Raw genomic sequence first — 22442 nt, 5'->3', positions numbered from 1 at the left:
GGTAGCAGGAAGTCGCACAGAGTTGTTTGTTTTGAAAGCTACAAACAAGAACAAGCAAGATCTGGTTGCACGTGCTGCAGAGAAATTCTCTTTTTATGCCACTTGACTTGGCAGCAGCTGGTGAGCACCAACAACATGCCTCCTTCAACAGCAGTCCTACAATGACTTTAATGCAAGGACACAGGGCCTGTCAAGCAGAGGATACTGTGGATGGTGGACAGGGGTGGGGATGAATCAATGGTAACATGGAAAATATCGATTCATGTCTGTCACATAGATTAGTCACTCATGTCTGCCTGTTGGTGGCTTTCCAGCTGTGGTCAGTCTATAATTGATGAGTGTCCTTACTGCAGTCAGAGCAGGCTGACAGGACTAGACTACTGTGGAAGACCTTTAGGCAAATACAACAAGCGATGTATCATGCCACAATTCATTCTTTCTTATTATAGAGTATTCATTCTTTCTCATCACAGAGTCATCTCTGAGTATTTTATGTAGTGACTCATTCCATGGTTAAAGTAGCATTGATTTAGTTTTTTCATATTTTAGCTGTAGAGTGACTAATACTGTATTTTGAGGCAGATACAGACATCAATATTTGGTGTGTAAAGAATCCAATATATCAGCAGAAAGTAATTTGTTTTTCTATAAGCACATGACATAAACAATGTAGTTTAAGCTGATTTATTTATATTACATATATTTAACATGAAACGTAGCACACTAGTAGCACATTCTGGCATCAAATGTGTGGTTGGATTACTACTGTTGTCTTCTATGAAACGCATTGGTCTATTAATAAAGTTAATCTATACTACAAGTGTGGCTGGAGCTTTAACTTTTTTCCCTTCTCCATGCACCTCGGAAGTAGGTGAAGCTGTGCCAGAAACCTCCACCCCATTTTACAGGTTTAGACTTTGTAACATAAGCAATGTTCTTGTGTAGCAGCTGCTTGTGTTTGGACAACATTGAATTTGTAGGCTTTTTAATCACATATTTTGATACATCATTTCATGGTAGTCCACCCAATAGTAGAGTAAATACGTCTCAAAAAAGTCTAGACTTTGGATAACATGAAGGTCTGGTCAAAATTTCATGGCACTCCATCCTCAATAGTTGTTGAGATATTGATACTGAAAGATGGACCAGCATTAGAGCTTTAGAAAAATGTAAAAACTAATACAGGAAAAGTAATCTATTTCCAAGCATTATAGACATTTGCTATTTTTTTCCACCTTTTTGTTTCCATTCATTTTTTGAAAGTCAACTTGTACAGACTTGTTTCTGCTGAGAAAGGTAATCCCTCACACGCATAGTAATGTCTACTTTTTTGGTCAAAGTTGTGTAATGCATTGCGTAATGCAAAGACGGGAAGACTCGTTAAATTGCTGCACAGAGAACTGCATTACGCACGCAGAACAATCACGCAATCACAAGTCTTACAACAACTGCAGACATAATATTAACTGTGAAAGCAGAATAACTTTTGGAACCGGTTACTTTATCATCATCATTTCCCCACTCCCCTCTCTCACTCTCTCTGCTTCCCATGTGCAGGCGTACTGGTGAGGCTGCCCAGAGCCCGAGAAGCAGGACTGGAAGCTGCGTTTTCAGAGAGAGCATCAGAGACAGCGAACGAGAGACAGAGAGAGAGAGGGAGTCTGGCTAAACATCCCTCGCGATGAAGAAAAGCAGGAGTGCACAGGGGGTTACACCGGGTGACGTAAGTATTGATTTTTACATCCATCCATTTGTGCAACCATCCATGCATTCATTACACAGCCACTCATGATTTTCTCTTTTTATCTAAGATTCTGCATCTTGCCTCTAAACTTTACAGCATAATACTCCAGTTTGCTCAGTTACTGTACATTTTATAGCGTTTGCCTTCCTTTTGTTTCCTCCCGAACAAAGATACAGTGAGCTCTTAAAGGAGTACACTGAGGTAGTGAGATGCATTATGTCTGTGCGGCGGCCAGTGACTCATAAACAGATGACTGTACTGTACACAACAGACCGCTATCCGGCAGGACACACCGCAGAGAGGGAGAGAGAGATTGTTTTTGTGTGTGTGTGTGTGTGTGTGTGTGTGTGTGTGTGAGTGACAGAGAGAGAGAGAGAGAGAGTTAAGAAGATGAAACAGATATGGAAACAGAGAGTTGAGGAGTGATGTGGAATTAAGAAAAAAGGAAGAGCCCAAAAGGTGTTTATATAAAAGCGAGACAGATTTCGGGCATCGACTAAATGGAAACATGATAAGAGGAAGGACAGAGATCTGACAGAGCGGCCCATCTGTTTCTCCTCTACGCCATCAGTGTTTATGACTGGGCAGGTTATTTTTCTTTGACATTGTCCAACAGGCCTAGCTACATCCTGGAATGACAAAGTTTTCCTGCTGTGACCTGCCTCCATCAGAGCCCCAGAGTTTATAGCTGGCTGGTGACTGAAAATTGATGATAATGCAAACATATTTTTAAAGCTGTTTGTTGTAACACATTTTATTGATGTTCATTTCTGGGTTTTTATAGAGGAAATGCACAAAGTTAATTTAGTATAATGGCGAATGATGTCAGGAGTGATCAATGGTGACCTACTTTCATGCCAGCAGTGATTTTGTTGACTGTGGGAATATTTTTCACAGGGTGGGAAAGTCACTTAGGAATGAAAAGCGTCATTAACAGTGCCTAAAATGCTCATTGCAGGAATGTTTGTGCAGGCTTCATTAACATTTCAGAGGTTCCTGTATTTCAGTGCTTTGTAATATAATAGTTCTTATTGCTCCCTGTAGTTCCCAGAAATGCATGAGACACTCAGATAACACACAGGAATAACAGTGCATTGTCTAAGTCAGTGTTTTATTTATTTGAGTGTGGTTAGGTTTAAACATTTTTAATATAGCTATAAAAATACAACATACAGCATCAGACCACTATTAGGGATACAACAATACAGTCTTGAATTGATTTCCTTTAATGTGAATAGTGTTTACACTATTCATCAACCTTTATTAACATGGAAACAGACATTCAGGTTTGTGTCTGACATTTAGTTTGGAACAAAACCACAAGAAAACTGAGTCAGTTGAACATTCAACATTCAACTTAAATTCAGGAAACAGAGAAAGTAATGCTTCGGAAGCGAAGCATTATAAAATGAAAACTCATGTTGAAACTCATAGTTGGTCTCAGGCAGAGGTGGACTCCCCGTGATGTATTCCTGCAATTTCTCCAAATAACACAGAGTCACAAAATGGTCCACTTTTCAGTGCTGATGTGTGGAGAGGGGCACACATCACACATATCTGATGTGATTATTTTCCTCCAACTGTCAGTAGATAGAAGTGAGGCTCTATCTATGGTTAAAACATGCTGCAGCCATTTGGTCCTACCATGAAGGCTACGGAGAGATATCTGCTCTTCTTATAAAAGGAGTCAGAAGAACACAACCTGTGTGCTCCTTGATGTATGTGTTAGTGCTTATGGACTATGATGGCTCCTCCAACATTACATCAATGAAGGATGTTACCTCCAGAAGGTCAGACTCATTCATCCTGTATACATCAGGATGAATGAGTCCAACCTTCTGTATACATCCCCATGCATTTTAATTGCATTTTCTCCGTGAAGCTTATCAAAGTATCATCCACTGGGCTCAGTAATAGCAGACTATTTTCATGTCCCAACCCAGGCATGAAGTACAACTTAATCAAATTGTGTAAATGGGCCATATTCCTATCTGTTCTCCGCACACCGTTTCCTCATTCAAACATAAGTTTCAAATGATAACATAATAAGTTTAATGTTATTACGTAATAAGTTTATCATTGTAACGTAATATAGATGCTTTTTTCTTTTTCTGGATGGGCAGCAAGACGCTTCCGTACGCAGCAAAGTCACCTTACAATGAAATCATATCATAAAAGACAACATTTGTGTGTGTGAATTGAATTATGTGTAAGTTATCTGCATGCATTATGTTATAGAAGCTCAATTTGAAGCTACCATCATATTTCTTCATTTCCTGGAAAAGATCAAAGTAATTTTATACAGACATCTGCTGGGCTACATCACTCAACACTCGAGTATCTCCCACCTTTCATTCAGATTCTATAGCTTCTTAATAATTAAAGCATTTTTTCTTTTTCTTTTTGACTGCTAGACTCAATAATTCAGACAGCTCATTGAACCACGCTCCTGGAGCCTCGCTCCTAAAGCCATCTCATTTATATCACCTTCTTCAAAAAAGGCTTTTTGGAAGTAACCCAGAGAATGCTGGAGTTGTTTAGGTTCGGCAGCCAAAGAAGCCCTCTCATCTTCATCTGGAAAACACCCACTCCACCTCTGTTTGACACTGGAGTTACACTTCCTCCATTTGATAAATATTGTTTTACCCTTTCATCTCCTGTCCTTTCATGACCATGTTCTGGCACACGTTCTGATAAATAAAGGTTTCTAAATGTACTTATGTTTTGAATTCTAAAATTATCACTATCTTATTCTATTCTGGGCCTATATACAGTCAGTAATTTAGCATTTCCTCCTCCAAATGCTATTTAGACCATGGACAAGAGATCAATAAAAAGCTAGAATTATATGTTCACATGTCAGAGATGCAATCAGAGCACAATTTATTGATAATTTGAAAGTGAAACAGCAATGGCACTAAGACATATTGGCAAGAGGCTATTTAGATCACTGGTTATAGGGTGTGTTTGACAAGAGGCTTGTCTAAGTGGAAACACTCCCAGATCAAAGTCCTTGGGACAGAGTTTTGCTAGATCTAATTTTCACCCTCTTCCTGGGACAGGAAGAATGTTTCTTTAAGACAGGAACAATATATCAGATAAATTGCATTTCCTAGAAGGAGTAGAGAAGTCGGCAGATCTGAGTTTACTGACTGATCAGAAAGGATGGCAGACTCCCGCCTGTGTCTCTGACCTTTTTTTCCAGTCTCTCTGCCTTCCTCTCTCACTCAGTAACTTTATCTCTCCTGGTCTAATGCGTCTATTACTCCTCTCATTCATGTCTCTTCTTTGCCTCCCAATTGGTGTCTCTACCATTACTGTCAGTCACTTGTATATAGAAATGGCAGCGGGATGATTGTCCTCTTTCACATTCATTCTGTGACACCGCTCTGTCTGCTGTGTCTACACTCACCCACTCTCTTCCATTTCCCAAATGACTCGCAACACTGTCATTTGCTCCTGTTAAAAATTCAGAGAGGATTTTTCTGTATCTCACGAAGACCAGATGGACTTGAAATGCACTTTTCTTAAACCTGCAATGACTGATTTTTGTCCACTTGGAGGCAGTGGAAACTACCCTATAACATCTTTATATTATCCACTTAAGTGATATACTATGACTTTCACTAAGTGGTCATTTACTTTGTCCTCTCCTGGTCTGTTGTTTGGTGCAAGGCAGGTTGTGTGTTTTGAGCTTTTTTACCTAAAAGCAGCTGCCTGCTTTAGCCGAGAACTATGAGATCTGAGAGAATGAACCAAGAGTTGGGCTATAAAACCACAGCAATGAGGTGAAAGATGCTGGAAAGGTCTGTAAAGCTGAGAGGAACTGGTGATAATTCTCTGTAGGTTTGAGCAACCCTTTTGAGTAGTGATAGCTGCTTTAATGTAATAAAAAATGAATTAAAATGAGAGCAGATAATAGTGTTGCCAGCCTGTTAAAAGATATAATTCATAGTTAAAGTCTTTTAGACTCCACATCTGGAAAAAGATAGAAGTATGTGTGTGTTACATTGACTTTTTACAACAGTTAAAACTGAATCCTACACAATGCTCCATTTTACTGTAACTTTTTCCATAGAATTAAAACAATTCATCAAGTAGCTGACTGTCTCAAAATGAATTGGTAACAATAATTGATTCATTGTAAATATACTAATGTACTGGTTCCAGCTTCTTAATGCAAAGATTTGCTGATTTATTAGTTTTCTGTCATAGTAACTTTTTGTCTTATTTTGGACTGGTGGTTGAACAAACAAGCAACTTTTCACATTTTTGTAGGAGAATAATAAGTTAATCAACTAAAGTAAGTATTTATTTTAAATATCGGTTATTTGAAATAATCGATATCTGAAATTATTGTTAGTTTCAGCCTTTGTAGGTAAATATTGATAATATACAGGGAATGAGAAGTATATGATGTGCAGGTTTTGGTTTTGTTAAATCGCGCTGAGCTATCAGGCGTGATGATAATGGGGTCAAACTGTGGTTTCCCTCTTCTTTCACACTCTTGCTTTCTTTCTCGCTCTCACTCTGTCTAGTCTCTTGCTCCACACATGCAAGCACACACACGCACACACAAAGCGAACAAATAATTTCTTGTTTGTCACAGCCACTTTCTAAGAAATCTTCAATCCTCTGATTCCCCCCTCTGTGTCGTCGTGCCGCCCTATCTCCCTAATTCATTTGGAGCTGTCAGTGTGTTTCATTTATACTTGAACGCAGTGAATATAAAGTGGAGGGTGATGTATGCAGAATGAGCTCTGGCAGCCTGGCTCTGTTTCCTCAGTGCCCTGGCTTGTTTACAGCCAGCCATCACAGTGAAGCACCCTGGGCTCCTCGCCGGAACCATCGCACACATTAAACACACAATTTATATTCAGCGCATCTTCATAAAAATGTAAATAGTCATCTCAGGTGTCAAGGCCCTGAAATAAGCTTTGATCAAATTGTTAATTTTTTTTCCTGTGTAATGAAAAGCATGTGGCCACTATAGGGAACCGTATTTTTTTTTAATCCCTCCAGCAAATTCATGTTTGTGTCCTAAATTGGTTTCTCCTTGTTTATTCCTCATTCTTATTATTTTACTTTTTTTTTTTTTACTCTGGATTTATTGAGTATTTTTTATATTAGAAAAACTATGATTTCTTAATATACCCTAGATATTGACCTGATATTAACATTTCACCCACAATATTATGTTTTTTAATTTTAAAATCAATAATTTACCATCATATTCTTTTTCTCTTCCATCAGGAGAGTAAGGAGCCTCCTATGGGACAGTCTACAGGCAACACCCTCGGGGTAGAAGTGTGCAAAGTCCACAGGCGGTTTTCTGGCAACCTGCAGCTGCCTCCGTTGTCGTGGCGACAGGCAGAGAAAGAGAGGGATAGGGGAAGCGCGCTCACACCTGAAGAAGACATAGTGACCCGGACCAGACCGACGAGCCTACCCATTGTTTCCCTGCCCCGCATAGACATCACACAGGCTGACCCAGACAGGTGAGACCACTGAGAATAACCACACATATGATGTTTTGTAGTGCAGGATTTAGTGTAGAGGCTGTGATTATAGTTTGTTTTATTGTCCGAGGAGGATTACGCCACTTTTATGATAAACTTTTTAAAACATTTTTTGCAGTTCCTAATTTTTGTTCTTTGGATGGATATAGAACTCTAGTTTACTTTTTACTCAGTTTGAATTGTATTTGAGTCAGAGCTGGACCTTTTTGAAACAAGCCTTGTGTCGGTAACAGTGTCAAGTTGTTTTCTCCCATGTAGTTCTGATGTTAGACTCCCAAATTAGCAGCAAAGTCGGAGGTGGTATTTTTATTTCCACTCACTGTTTTTAACACCTTATTAGTTTGTTCTGCTATTTACAGTCACAACTATGGTGCCGTGCACTGGAGAAGAACACATTTATCATATTTAAAGGTATCAGATGGTGCAATATAATTTGTCAGCAATTTAATTAAGCACTGTGTAACTGATGTGTCTGCCTCTGAGCTAGAATACAGACGGCTGCTGTTCTGTGGTAGCATTCATTTAGGGCACATATGCGAGAGGGCTTTTTTATGATGGCTACCACTTTACCTTATTGAATAGTAATTTGCCTTGTCATATATCTTATTCTTTGAACTAATATGACTCACCCCACTAAACTACAGATAATTATGGGCTCTCTTCTGAGATGTATTTTTCATTTGACTCTGTCATCTGCTGCTTTCATCTCTACAGCACTCATATTCTGCTGTACTGCTTTATAAAAGCGTGGCTTGCATTTATCTGGAATAAAGGTCAGGAATTGGGAGACTTTTGCTCTGTTTATTGCATGACACTTTGAACGCTCAGCAGCTTTTGGTTTGGTATTTTCCAGCTGTCATTGATCAGCCAATCAGCGCGTTGATGGTGCTATTTTGGATTTGGATTTGCATTATAAATACTGCAGAGGGCCTTGTCTGAAAAAAAAGAGATATCCACCAACTCTGAGAGTCATGTTATTCTGGGTTTAATCTTTAAATATTTTACTAATAGAGTATCATGAAAGTGATCTATGTGAAGGAGAGATCCTGCCTTATATGTGAATCTTTACGGCATGATTACAAAACCAGTGAGGGGAAAAAGTGCTCTGACGGTTTTCCTAACAGTGTGATTTCGACTGTTTCTTGGGAAGGTCGTAGCTTTTAAATGCCAGGAAAGTGCTGTAGCTCATCTTGCACCAGACTTGGTTTTAAAGCACTAATGGAAGCCAGCGGAGAGAGCAAGAGGCTCGGGTTAGACGAGGCAGACTCATGCGGCGTTGTCGCTGTTAATCCTGGCCCTCAACTCTCACCACACAGCTCACCAAGACGCTTTCGCAAGCAGGTGGCGACCAAGCATCCCCGTCGATATAGGCGTTTCACAGTAGCCAACACCTGGTAAGGATTTGCTTGGGTTTTTCTGTGTGTGTGTATGTGTGTGTGTGTGTGTGTGTGTGGCTTTGAAACTGCCAGAATGAAAGATAGGGGAAAAAGAATAGCTGTTTCTTCACTGTTTGTCTCTATTTGTTAATTTTTGTGCACTATTTATTAACACACCCAAGTCCTTATTTAGCTGTGTTTTTTTTCAAGTTGCCAAAAATCTCTCTGCTGCAGGATGAGTTAGAGTCCAGACGAGCTATTTATCAAAGAGATTCATCTGTATGTAAAAACACAGGAAAGAGACCCAGACACTAACATATCAAGAGTCTGGTGATATTTATAGGACGCAGTCTCTGCATGTCTTTACTAAAATCAAGTTCAAGTTCAAGTTGTATTTTATGGCCTCAAATCAGAAGTTGATCACAGAGGGCTTTACTTATAAATAATTGTTAGAAACATCAAGAAAAGAAGAAAGATCCTTATTCTAGGATGAGGAGATGTATAGATGCAGTAGACAATAAAAACACTGTAAATGCACATGCTGTTGCAGTGCTTCTTTTCTTTATGTGATGAAATTTTCAGATGAGAAAATTCACCATTCAGACATTATTGCATCATAAAAATGTTTCTATTAGTGAAATGCTGTAAAGTACAAACTGAGCCGAGCACAGCGCCAAGTAGTTTTTTCCTCTGGGATGTACTGTGCTTAAGAAATGTCTTCCATGAACCCTGCACGATGAAATGCTCCTTATCACCATCATTTATTTGAGTAATGTGAAGATTATTTTAGATAGCGGGGGTCTGGATTAGAAAAGCCAGCGTGCTTCTTTCTTCATCTGTTTCCGCTCAGTGGGATTGTGTGACATTTTGGAGAGTGAGCAGAACCAGAGCCTCCCAGAGTCTGTCAGGTTTGCTTTCAGCCTATTCAGATAGTTTTAATGTTGGATTATCGCTACTGATGTGGACCCGCACTATATAAAGCCATGCAGATCATTAAATAAACACAGGATTCTGCCATTAATACACTGCCAGAACTGCAGTACAGTATTTGTGTTATTTTGGGATAGCAGTGAAAAAGAAGAAGGAGCCCTCTGAGAATCTTTAAATCTCTATCTTTAAAATAAATGATCAGTGCATATTGAACTGTACTATAGCTCTTGTCCTTGGACCCTTGTCCCACTTCCCTATACCCCACTGACAGTCATTCCTCTGACCGTCTCTCCCTTTCTATTCCTTTTCCATTTAATTTTTACAGCTAATGAGAGCTGTACCTTCATTGTACCTTTGTTTGTTCCTGATGGCATTGTTTTATTATTAGCAGTTGGAAAAAAATGGTGTTTTGTATTGAATTTAAAGATTAAAGTACAAGACACTTGCAGTGTGAAAAGGTCGATTTGTTGTGTGAAATTATCTAAGGATTCTAAATTCCAAAATCCTCTTTTCCCACCTCCCTTTTGGCTGCTTCTTAGTAGATTTGATGTGAGCCAAGGTGAAAGAGGCTCTCACAGCTGATATTTTTTATCTCCACTACACTATATCCACACTAGTGAGTATCTACACTGACCAATAATAACCACGGTATAGATTAGTATGTTTGTAGGACATCATACTGTAGGTGGCCAAGTGAAGGACGGGTGGGATGATGAACACGCTGACTAATCTGCAGTGATTTAATATACAGGAGGGGGAAAAAAGGACAGGCGGTCAGATAAACACTGACTGTGAATCCATTCCCTGCGTTCCAGCCCAGATCTGCCTCTTAACGTCTGCCAAGCCTACGTTATTCCAGCACGTGGCCTGTTACTGGACAGAAAGGGGGTCTGTTAGTGTTTTGTGTGTGCATGTGTGTGAGTGAGTGAGCAGCTACAGCATCAGTGTTTTTTGGTGCCCGATGAGGAAGGAGGAGGTTGAAGGAAGAGAAGAATGTTTCGGAGGTCCCCAAGGTGCAGAATTGGGCACTTTGACTTCAGCGAGGAAGTTGTCAATAGAGCACTCCTCTCAGCTCCCAGGTGATTCTTTAGCACTTCTTCTACGTAGTATTTCTTTATTTATCTTAATATTTCTGTATTGTTCTTATCAAAAAAATGTTCTTTGCAGACTTACTCATTTAGACTGAGTATGAGTATTTTGAGCCATTTCTGTCTTCATTTTCTCTGTGTTTTAGAGTGATTGCACCACTGGTAGATTGCAACATGAGATTCTGAACACTACAGTACGTTGCCAAGAGGGTTTTTTTTTTTTTTTTTACATCTCTCATTCACTGGGTCAGACTGTTGCTGTGAGCTTTATAGCATCTGCAAATCTTGCACGTTGTTAATATGCTGTGCTTTACTGTCTGTGTCAGATTAAGAGATTAGATTAGATTGGCGTAGGTAAAGCACGCCACTAATGTTGTGTGAAGTTGGGATTTAAATGACGTAAAATGCAACATGGATGATGTACACAGTCCTGCATGTGTGCAATCAGAGTTGGCACATTTCACATTAATCTGAGCTTTTCCTGGCAGAGGTGTGGGACTGAGAGTGTCTCAGTGGGATACGCGACAAGTTAATCCCACATGTTACAGAAATGACATGTATACAAATACTGAAATCTTTTGAGATGGTCAGTCCATTATGAGATAGATTTGGTTGAGTAGCTTGAGAGGATTTAGAGATGGTGATTTTTTATTTTCCTGTGGTCACTGCTGCAATTGCACTCAAAAAAAATTAGAATGATTTAAATGCAATAGTTTTAGAGTATGATGTGGCTCATTATATATCATAACATATCATTTACACAAGTCATGTCAACATATCAATGTTTATAATAACCTGTTTGCAGATATTATCTTGAGCTAAACTCAGGATTTAAAAAGATTATTCTTTCTTTTTTTAATTCATGGTTTGTGGCATCTGTTGTTCCTGCAGGACATTGATACTTTGACCTTTTAACTCTTGGTCCAGCTGACCTGATCATCTGGTTACACAATAGCTCGTCATCTCCCTCAGCATCCACTCCTTGATTATATCCGTCTGTGCGTCTATAGTGGTTTTATTACGGCGTCAGCAAACATTAGGATAATTCTTGATGTGTATATTTGCACACTTTCCATTAAACCTGGCTTTAGTTTAGATTAGAGCATTTCCACATAAACTTTGATGTGTTCTCCTTGACAGAGCTGCTTTCACTATCTGCTGTTTTTGTTCTCTATAATTTTGTACATTTGTTCTGAACTGTGTATGTATTTTTAATAGAAGCCCAGGGGCAAGCAATGCAAATGAATTTAGTCCATAATCTATTTGAAATGAGATTATACTCTTTTTGTTTTATTCTTATTAGATTTTTGTCAGGGCCATATCCAAAAAGCATAAATCTAAAGCAATGAGAGGAGATGCTTGTGTCAGATTTAGCCACTAGCTTCACTTCCCATTTTTAGTTCTGGGTTTGGTAGATACAAACACTGCAAATTACAGATGTAATAGATCCTGAATATACAAGTAAGTATTTTAGACCATTGTCTGTAAAAAATAAATAAAGAGCACTAAATAGGAACCCCTTACATGATAATTCCTTACATGATAAGGAACTAATCTGTGTGCTTGTTACTTGCTATTGACGAATGAATTGATGAAGATGTCACATGTAGTATGTCAAGGGTCAAGGAGATTGACCAGACCAGCAGTTTACGATACCACCCCCCCTTACTGCCCAGCAAAGCATACTTATTTAATGAGCACAATAGTTTTGTTTTCAGGCCATGGATGGATGGGTAAGTAATCATTTTAGGGTTTATGCAACCATCTATTTCCTGGATGGGATTTGTTAACATGTTGCACAAGCCACTACTCAGAAGAAGCTTAATGAAACTGTTCACTACTTGGTGATTAGGGCTGGGTATCAGTACTCGATACCATTGAGGTACTGACCGAGATAAATCGATACCAAGCAGTATCAAAACGTCTCCTGTCAAATTATCCTTTTTGCACCCAGAGTTAGAAAATATGACCATTTGTATGGATTTGCTCACAGCCAATCAACACAAGCCTTCTTCCATTTAATGCAAAGTGGGATTGGCCCACTGCCACAGCAGTTACAACCCATCTATGTTGGTGAAGTCCTGGTGAATTTGGGTCAGAGCACTTAGCAGTTCAGCAGCCAAGAAGCCACCTAAATGCTCTAAAGTGTGGCTACACGACATGCCTATCACGCTTGATAAAAGTGCATAAAATGTGTAAGGGGTATTACATGGTATCGGTATCACTTTAAGGGTACCTGGATTGGTACTGGTATTGTAATTTTTTAAATAATACCCAGCCCTACTTGGTGATAGTAATGATGTGATTGATAATGGATCGCATATGTCTTAAAAGTAACTTTCAGAACTTTTGTAACATCTGCTGCTGTAGTATAACAGATCAATCCTGAAGTTGATTGAGGAATCATCCATCACCATTGTCTGATTTTATGTCATAATATAGCACACATGATTTAAATACTAAGAATGTTTTCTCTCCTTTTTACCTGGTTGATGTTGTTTATCTCTCTTTTCATAGCTTTGAGGTAGAGAATGGCCCATCGTTGTGCTGCAGTCCTTCAGACCCACAGGCGTCCCCGGGTTCAGGTCTGGTTCTACATCCCAACCTGGCGAGCCATGGCCAGCGCAGGGAATCCTTCCTGTACCGGTCTGACAGTGACTACGAACTGTCACCAAAGTCCTTGTCTCGAAACTCATCTATTGTTGGAGAACTGTGAGTTGTTCACATCACTGCCCTATGAAATAATAGCTGAGACAAACTGCTTCTGTACCAAATTCTCTATAATCAACTGTGTATTCTGTTTCAGACATGGAGAGGACTTGATAGTGACTCCATTTGCCCAGGTAAGAGCTTAATACAAACCAATAAATCTGCTCAAAAGAACATCAAAATCAGCCTATTGATGTTCTTCCTAATTGGCATTAAAACTCACAAACAGCGTTTTCCCCGAGGCGTTTTTAGATGTGAATCTCTTTATGGATTAAGAAAGTAACTCAATCATTCATGATTAACCTCTCTGCCCCCTGGTGGCTTTTATTGGACATAGCAAGGTCATTTACACTTGATCTCTTCAACTGTAGTTGAACTGGTTCTGCCTTACTGTACACTGATTTTTTTCATGGTTGCAATAATCAATAATGAATACAGCAGTTATATTTTTATATATATATTATATTTTAGAAACAATTCAGAAACATTTTTGATAAAATCCAGGCAGAAGAGAATACAGAAAAGAAAGAAACATCTAGTACTGGTTTTGGGTACGAGTGGGAGACACACATACACTATTGATTGAAAGAAAGCTGCCAAGACTGCATTGAATTCACATCCTATTAATACTCGCAAATTAAAACAAAATTCAGAAAGAAAACTCAGTGTGCATTTCTACAGATATCTTTTAGAAGAACACTTAAACGTAAAAATACAGAAAAACACTGCACATACTCCAACATACTGTAAGCTTAGAATAGTCATGATATTATCACAATCCTGTCAACATTATCTATGGTTATCATCATTGTGTATATTCTTTGAAAACTGCCTTGAATGTGTTTTCTTATTCATTCTTCTTCTGATCCTTCTTCTTATTATTTTTTTAAGGTTCTGGCAAGCCTTAGGACTGTCAGGAACAACTTCACCACCTTGACGAATGTACAATGTGCATCTAATAAGTAAGTAGTTACTTTCTGACCTTTTTGTGTTTTTACTTTTGTGACTATGTGCTGCAGATTGTCAAAGTCAGCTATTCAATGAAGGTTTCTTACAAGTAGAAATGTGCGAGAATGAGAGAAAGCCATGACATGATTTTTTGTAGGAAATCTACCAGTGGATTCTCACTTCTACTCGAGATGCTGATATGTATCACTTGGGGGCGCTAATGCATCAAAAATGTTTCTCATGCTAGTTGCTTAGGAAGTAGCCACTCACATTAAACTATATATATTTAAAAAACCAAAGATTTTTGTCCTTGTCATACTGAAGTTGATTTACAGCAGATATGAAATCCTAATCTGCAGACAGTGAAATTTACTACCTACTACCTAAAAGCTCGGAAAGCTTGGAAATAGACCTAAAAGGTGGGTCAGTGGCTGCAGTTGCATCAGGTCTGCCAGAGGTGGACTCTGAGGCAGTATGACCTCAGTCAGATGGGTCACTGTGAGCCAAAATTGAAATAAGACACGAAAATGTCACGTGATAAAAAAATCTGACCTGTGACCAGTCCAGATAACGGAGGGAGTATCTGTTTTATGTTTGTGCTTTGGCAAGATGATGAAAAAATGATAATCTCACTGTGAGAAAATAACACATTTGTGAAATGAAGAAAAAAAATGTGTTAAACATCAGGACTTTTGATTCTGACTTGTTTCTCTTTGGTTGTAGGAGGTCTCCTGCTGCGAATCAGCCCTCTGTCACCAAAGTCTGTCTGTCCGGTGAGTGCTGTCATAAACACTCCAGTATGTGTAATGAACTTACTCACCCTCATCAGATAAGGTGATTCTAGGAAATGTGGAAAATTTCAGCATGCATGTAGTGATTTGCAACTCTGCATTGTGTTTACAATTCTCTGCTTAAAAAATGCACATATCATCAGAATGTAAGTCTATACATACAGTCTCATGCATGAAAGCCACAGATGGAGAGATTACTTGCATGGGACTAGATTTTTTTAAAAACTCTTAGTTTAAAGGAAGTGCTTTAAAGGCGTATTTGACACAACCACAAACTTTGCACTTGGATTGTGTCTTTGCAAAGACAGCATACATTCTCTAAAAGTATTTCACATTCAGTGTTGTCCATGCAAACACTTGCCTTTGTATTCCTGTAAATGGCTTGAGCTGTGATTCCATGTGAAAAGGCCTATTGTAACAGATGTTTACATTGCTAGCACAGATTGTGTTATCAGTTTCACACATAAACAGAAGAACTAATCTTGAGTCATTGATACAGAAAATGATGATGTGATAACAAAGAACGCTAAAATTCCCATGTATGCACTGACGTCAACAACGGAAGAAGTAAGGAGGGAAATACAGAAGAGTCTGTAATGATCCAGATTCAGATCAGGTAGATGGGATGGAGAGAATGGACGGGTGAAAGAAGGGGAGGAGGGTAAAAGAAGGGGAGGAGGGAGGCCTGGGATATTGCTTCCTGCTGCACTGGTTCTTCAAGCCCAATTGACGTCAGCACAGCCTGCAAACGGGTGCTCTCAGCTTCCTATCAGCACAGATGGGCTGCTTGGAGCGTCCCGCTGCAGGAAAAAATACAAGACAACCGCTAGTGTCTTATTGTCCTTCCTCCTCCACACTTCTCACAAACCTTGACCTTCTCCAACTAATCGCAGATGAGTGAAACCATGGCGTTTTTGACTTCCATCATGACGCATGGGGAAGATAGAATAAGAAAAACAAATAAGTCTGTTTTTGAAACCTTTGAGGCAAAGGACACTTATGTTTTTTTAATTCCTGTCCCACCAGAGAATATCACTGTCATCAGGTTTTCTTGAGCATACAAAGAACATACAGTATAGTACACCTGCCACTAAATAATAGTTATTGTTCAGGAGTACACTACAACAATTAACAATATCACAAGGAGAGATGCCCTCATATCCTCCTTTGTGCTGTTTTCTCTCTCGTTTTTGTCAACTCTCTGACCGGAAAAGGAGAACAGATTTTTCCTGTTTTGAATCTGTGTTTCCAGTGAGGCAATATCCCCAGTGGTGAAAAGGATACAGTACCTGCGTCTTTATGAGTGGATGGATGAATAAGAGCCCCACGCAACTTCAAATACCTCCATAAAGGGATTTGAGATGAACACAGAGAAATAGAAACACAGACAGTAGAAATGAAAAGAGAGTAGTGGGACTTCTTACTTGGACGATGATGTGGTTCAAGACGGAGAGTGAGGGATAGATGCCAGATTGCTGAAAGGAGTGACATAGGAGAGAAAGAAAACACAGCAAAGGTCAGAGAGAGACGTCACTGTTGTTGAACCTTTTTAATCAGATGCGATATGGGAGAAGCAGATTAAAAGGTCATATTGGATGAAACAAACAAAAAGAGCAAGAACGTGACCAGTCACTGGGTGAAAGTGCCCAAGAAGCAGAAAATGAAGGGTAGGAGCGAGGGTGTGTGTGTGTGTGTGTGTGGGGGGGGGGGGTGGTAATAGTAGAAATTAGCTCAGCTCAGCTCTGAAATGCGTCACTGCGGACTGTTTATGCTATTAACCATCTTACTCCAGTAACGTGAGCGCATTGTAGATTTCCTCATGTGAGTTTGCAGTTTAGGCTTCACAAACCATCTTGGCCCTATCACACAAAGTCCTGTGACTCGACAAAGCCAACAAAGGGCTCACTCTTCCCTGTCTGATTCAGATTAAGGGCTTTGCTTTATATTACACTTGATAAATGCTACTTTTGATGAAAATGCTTCACTATGACGTCTTTCACCGCCAAGGGCTAGTGATTAATCTGTAATGTTGGCGTTAGCTGGCTATTGTCACAGATGCAAGCGGCTCTATGATACATGGTTAGTCATTTGACGAAAACAGGGATGTGAAACCTCATAATGATCTCAGCTGGACTTGAGAAATAAATGTTTACTCAAGAATACACAGAAATTAATGTTTAAGGCAGAGCAGTTAGAGCTGTGGGGCCTGTGGGCCAAAGTAGGCCATTTTAGTAAACTTTAAATTCAACCAAGCAGAGGTCAAAGAGGTAAAGTAAACATGTAAAACCTCTTCGTTTTTTTCTTCTTCTTCTTCTTCTTCTTGTATTTTTGTACATTTTTTATTGAATTGGACACACTGTATATCTTTTTGTAATTGATTTTCTGCTATCAAATCAAATCTTGTTACATGACTTGGTTTTGATAGGAGCATGAGCTAACTGGGATTTAAGTCAGTTTTATAATACACAGTATACTTTTTTATATATGTCATGTTGAGCTGAGCTTCTTTGTTGAAGTCCCCCCATGCAGCATTTTAAACAATATAAAACATTTATTTAATTGTTTATCATGTACAGTAATGCAATTTCAACCAAATTTAGGGACAATATCAAATATCAATGTACAGGCATATATTATTATCACAACTGTGTTTCACTATATTCATTATCTCCATATATGGATGACCACAGCCGGAGTGATAGTTGCTGACAATTACGTTACAGTAATAAACATTTATTTATGATTATAATTACATTACAGTGTGTTATAAACACAATTTAAATATTTGTTGTCTGATTATAAATCCTAAATAGGGAGAATAGGGAAGTAAAGTGTTACCTCCAGATGTCCCATTATAAGACTTAATCAAATTCATACTGGAGAATCAATAGTTAAGCTGTTTTTAATCATATTTTATATGAATAAATTAACTGAGAATGTCATATTATTTAGAATTTTAATACAGTATCCTTTAGTATAATTTTGCATTTCATTTGCATATTCCAATGCATTTGCCACTTATGTAACATTTTCCTGATCAACACTTGTAATCAGTTTTCTTATCAGTTTAGAATGCGTCTGCTCTCATATATTTTTGTTTATCATTTACAAAGTATTCAGGTTTTGTCATTCATTGTAACGTTCATGATTCAGCTTCCTTGTAAACCTGTGTGTAAGAATGTGTTGCAGTCCAAACAGTGACTGTGTAAAATAAACACAGCGCAGTAGACAACTACAGTGAGATATGAAAAACCTTTTCCTTGAAACTCCACAAGCTTAGTGCGTTAACTGCCCAGGGCGTGGGCCACCATACAATAAGCATTGCTCATTCATCTTTTGTCTTTTTTCGTAAACATGTCATGAAAGAGAAGGAATCAAAGGCGAGCCTGAAACAGGTTATTCTGACAGTAAGAGGAATTACTGGTAATCTGCACCTTAATGCCAAATAACAAGGAGTAATCACTTTTAAGTAAGGACAGGAGTGTTTTCATGCTTATAGTTAAGTATATGCGCTTGCATATGGGCATGGTGTGCACAATGAAATCTAGAAGCCTGTTGTAAGAAAAGGGGAAAGCAGCAGTGTTGTAATATGCAGCCCATTATCTCAGGTGAAATCATTGAAAAAAAAAATGTTCCTGGAACTGTGCTACAACTTTAGTTTGTGCAAAGATGAGTCGTGGTATTATTGAGGAACTACTGAAATTAAATTGATAGGTTAATCTTCATATTTGGATCAAAGCTGGATGAAGTAGCCATTATTAAGTATTTTCTAATTATCTTCTGTATCTTAATTGTGCTATCATTGTAAACCAAGTCAGATCACAATATGTATGTATGTATGGATGATTTATTTAAGACCATAGTGTCTGTCTTAAAGGAATAGACACGTCAAATTTTATTTATATAGTGCATATCATACACAGGTCAATACATTGTGCTTTACATAAAATTACAATATAATAACAACATATAGGTGGACATTTTTGGAAATAGACTTAATTACTTACTCTCACAGTCATATTAATTTGTTCAATTAAACTCAGTTTTCAATTCATTCTCAATGGTAGTTCTTATCGCTATGGATTGTAATCTCATCTCTGACTACAGTGTGGGTTGCAACGAAAGAATGGTGCTGTCCGTGTTTCCCCTCATTGAATCCACATGCAGAAGAAGAAGCAGAAGCAACGTTGTTAATTAAGTATTTTTATATATTTCTCGAGAACCGCTTTTCCAAACAACGTCACACTTTGACGTCCTCGATTCCCCAGCAATCCATCTGCCAGGTATGAAGTAGATCGGATGAACGGTTCTCGAGACATGCAAAGGACAAGCAGAGAGACAGAGGTTCCTTGCTTTATGTAGGGCAAAAATGCCAGTGTCCACTTTTATGGGGTTTATGTGTCAGACTATTTCTTAGTCAGGGCCAGTAACTTCCTAGAGTCTCTGCTGGTTGCCTGTCAACAACTCAGAGCCAAGAAAAAGTCTGACACATAAGCCATTGCAAACCAGTGAATTGTCATCCTATGTAACTGTTGGACGGAGCAAGCTTCCCCTTTTTTCCAGTACTTATCCTAACTTGCTGCCCGAAGTAGTTTCATATTTGTCGTACCAACATTAGATTGGTATCAACTTCTAATTCTAACTCTCTAATCTAACTCATCAACACAAATAAGCATATTTCCCAAAATGTCAAATTATTGCTTTAAGCTAATAATAGTGTTGTTTGTTCAACTTTAAACAGAGAATAATGCAATTGTGTGTTTTCCCCTAACCTTCAAAACATATGGGGGAGAGCTTTATGAATATCATGATCCACTGTCTTTCACAATATGATGAGGTTTTACTCCTTCACAAAATACACAGAGGGGTAGATTGACATTGAGACACCACATATTGAGGCCCAGAACAAATTTGACCTGTCGTTGTCGATCTGGGTAGTCCGGTTCCTGGCCTGTCTGCAGTGGTTACTCTGCTCCACCGTATGCAGCAGGAATCCATGTCAGGTTTTCCAGGCTCGCAGCCAGAGGAGAGGATCTGGAGGGATGGAAGCGTGCAGCCTGGTTAAGTATTTGAATTATGTCATTGACGTCAGCACAGTCATAAACCTCGCTGTGGCCCATCCCTCAGGCTGGCCCTTGCCAACACAGCTCCATGGTGCATTGTGAGAGAGCTGTCAAACAGGCCCTGATGAGGTGTGTGTGTGTGGGGGGGGGGGGGGGTGTATGTGTGTGTGTGTGTGTGTGTGTGTTTGAAGCCATTTGTTTTGATAGGTGAAGATTGTGCTGCTTTTGTAAACTATAAAGAAACGTAGTGAGCGGTGAAGATTGTTTGTGAGAGCAAACAAAGAGTGATAGTGTGGTTTCGGGGTTGAACCTGAATGTCTGCAATACCACAGGTCCTCCTGAAATGACTGCATTAAAAACAACACCACCTCTTACAGTCTCAAATTTTGTTTCACACTATATTATTTTCAGTTGTCAAATTAACACACTATACATTTCACAGTTTGGGGGCTTTTCTGTGCCAATATGTGAAAGAGAAACCTGCATGTGTGTATGTGAGCAGAAAACATTTTTGAATCATAATTTGATCAGTTTTTTTAAAGATAAGATGAGACTTTACTGATCTCTGTGGAGAAGTTACAGGCCCTGTAATGAAAGTACTGAACAGAATACAAACCAATACTAAGTTGTGCTGAAACAAGATGAGACAACAAATCAAAAAGTATAAAACAATAAAGGCACAAAAATACAAAAACATTAATAATATTACATTAATGGATTTCCTTTCTTTTAACTCATATATGGCACTCATGTCAACTGTCATAAATAATACTAATACTAATGTTTTTAATATACTGTAAATCTTAAAAAATATTCATACATTTTATTTATTATAATAATATAATTTGTCATATAATGAATCAACAGAAATTCATTAAATTTGAACAAACATTAAATAAACTAAATATAAAAAAATAAGGAAGCAGGTGACTAATTTTTTTCTAGCAGTTTACACAATGCAAGTTATTGGTTCAAGGAGCAAAGTTTGTTTTACTTGAAGAACAAATAGTGTGAAACCGGCTGTGTGCAAGTCACTAATCAAACTCACTGTATTTACAGTTTTAGTGTATTTTCCCACCAAATGTGCACTGAGCATTCACCTACGGAGAAATGGTCCCTTTGTGTAGCTTTTCAGACGGGACAAACATAATAAAACTAAGGTGCCTCTCTTTCTTTCTGTTTAATTTTCGGTCTCTTATGTAATGTCGAGCTTTTTTTGCCTTCTCTGCCAATGAATGAGTTGACGCAGATTGGTGGTGATGCAAAGGTGATTCATTACCCCTCTCTCCTTCTCTTCCTCCCCCTTTTGTGCAGGCTCCACATGTAGTGTGAAGTCGAGCACAAACAACACCAAGTATATGCAGGCATCGATGTCAAATTGTGCACGTCTCCTTCAGGAATGTGTGTGTTTGCGTACCTGCTGATAACTCACAGTTGTTTACATTTTAACTGATGGTGGTGACTCAAGCCTTTTCTTCTTGAGCCTTTCTTGTAACTGGACGCCTTATTTCCTGAAAAATCAAATCAGTCACTGTCAAAACTACCACAAATAATCAAATAAACAACAAACCTTAATTGTTAAGCTGCTTACACACCAAAACTCATGGGGACGTACAGTTTGAGTATTCCAAGTATTTCCATTGTATTACACTTTTTACTTTTTCCTTACATATCATAGTAAATATTTTTATTCAATTGACTGAACTTGTGTATAGTATTTGATGGCCTTAGTTACTTTGCAGACAAATATGATACATTGTTATAGATCTACTCACCCAACAGTGTATAAAGTAGTTAAAACTAGCTACCACTTGTCCAACTACGACATTTTAATGTTGCTTACATGTTACTGCATTGGTAATCATTGCCCAATAATAAAGAACACTCTGACACTCATCATACTGAGTAGTTTTACTTTAAATATGCAAGCGCTGTTTTAGAGTAAAGCTCCTGTACTTAAGTACTATATTAACATTGATGTATTACTAGTATACTTTCCAGCACTGTCTGTAGCTCATCAGTAGGTGGTATAATGGATGAGGCAGTGCAGTTCTGCAAAACCAAGCTTTAGCCAGACAGCGAAGGAAACAGGTTTGGGGGGTAGAGTGAGAGCACAGAGACGGGCAGTGTGAGGTGGATGTGAGCGGAAGGTGTCTCGGGCGGGAATGGAGTTGGGGGGATGTTTGAGCCCAGCCCTGGCTGTTAGTGCAGTTGATGGTTCTCACAGAGGCTGGTTTGTGGCCCTATAGGGGAGAGAGATGGAGGGAAAAGGGG

The 22442-nt window shown here is 38.7% G+C and overlaps 1 protein-coding gene across 1 annotated transcript in view; it reads left to right on the top strand.

Moving 5' to 3' along the window:
• The first annotated feature begins 1659 nt into the window (after positions 1-1659).
• LOC128368552 (cAMP-specific 3',5'-cyclic phosphodiesterase 4B-like) overlaps positions 1660-22442 on the top strand; it is a 38197-nt gene continuing 17414 nt past the window's right edge. Inside the window, exons 1-6 of the mRNA XM_053329398.1 lie at positions 1660-1723; positions 6998-7242; positions 13175-13369; positions 13464-13500; positions 14258-14328; positions 15038-15087. Coding sequence (XP_053185373.1) covers positions 1682-1723; positions 6998-7242; positions 13175-13369; positions 13464-13500; positions 14258-14328; positions 15038-15087 — 640 coding nt within the window. The 5' untranslated portion in view covers positions 1660-1681. The remainder of the gene's footprint in view (positions 1724-6997; positions 7243-13174; positions 13370-13463; positions 13501-14257; positions 14329-15037; positions 15088-22442) is intronic.

Source organism: Scomber japonicus, chromosome 12 (assembly GCF_027409825.1).
Source record: "Scomber japonicus isolate fScoJap1 chromosome 12, fScoJap1.pri, whole genome shotgun sequence".
Lineage (NCBI taxonomy): Eukaryota > Metazoa > Chordata > Actinopteri > Scombriformes > Scombridae > Scomber > Scomber japonicus.
This window is presented reverse-complemented; position numbering and strand designations above follow the sequence as displayed.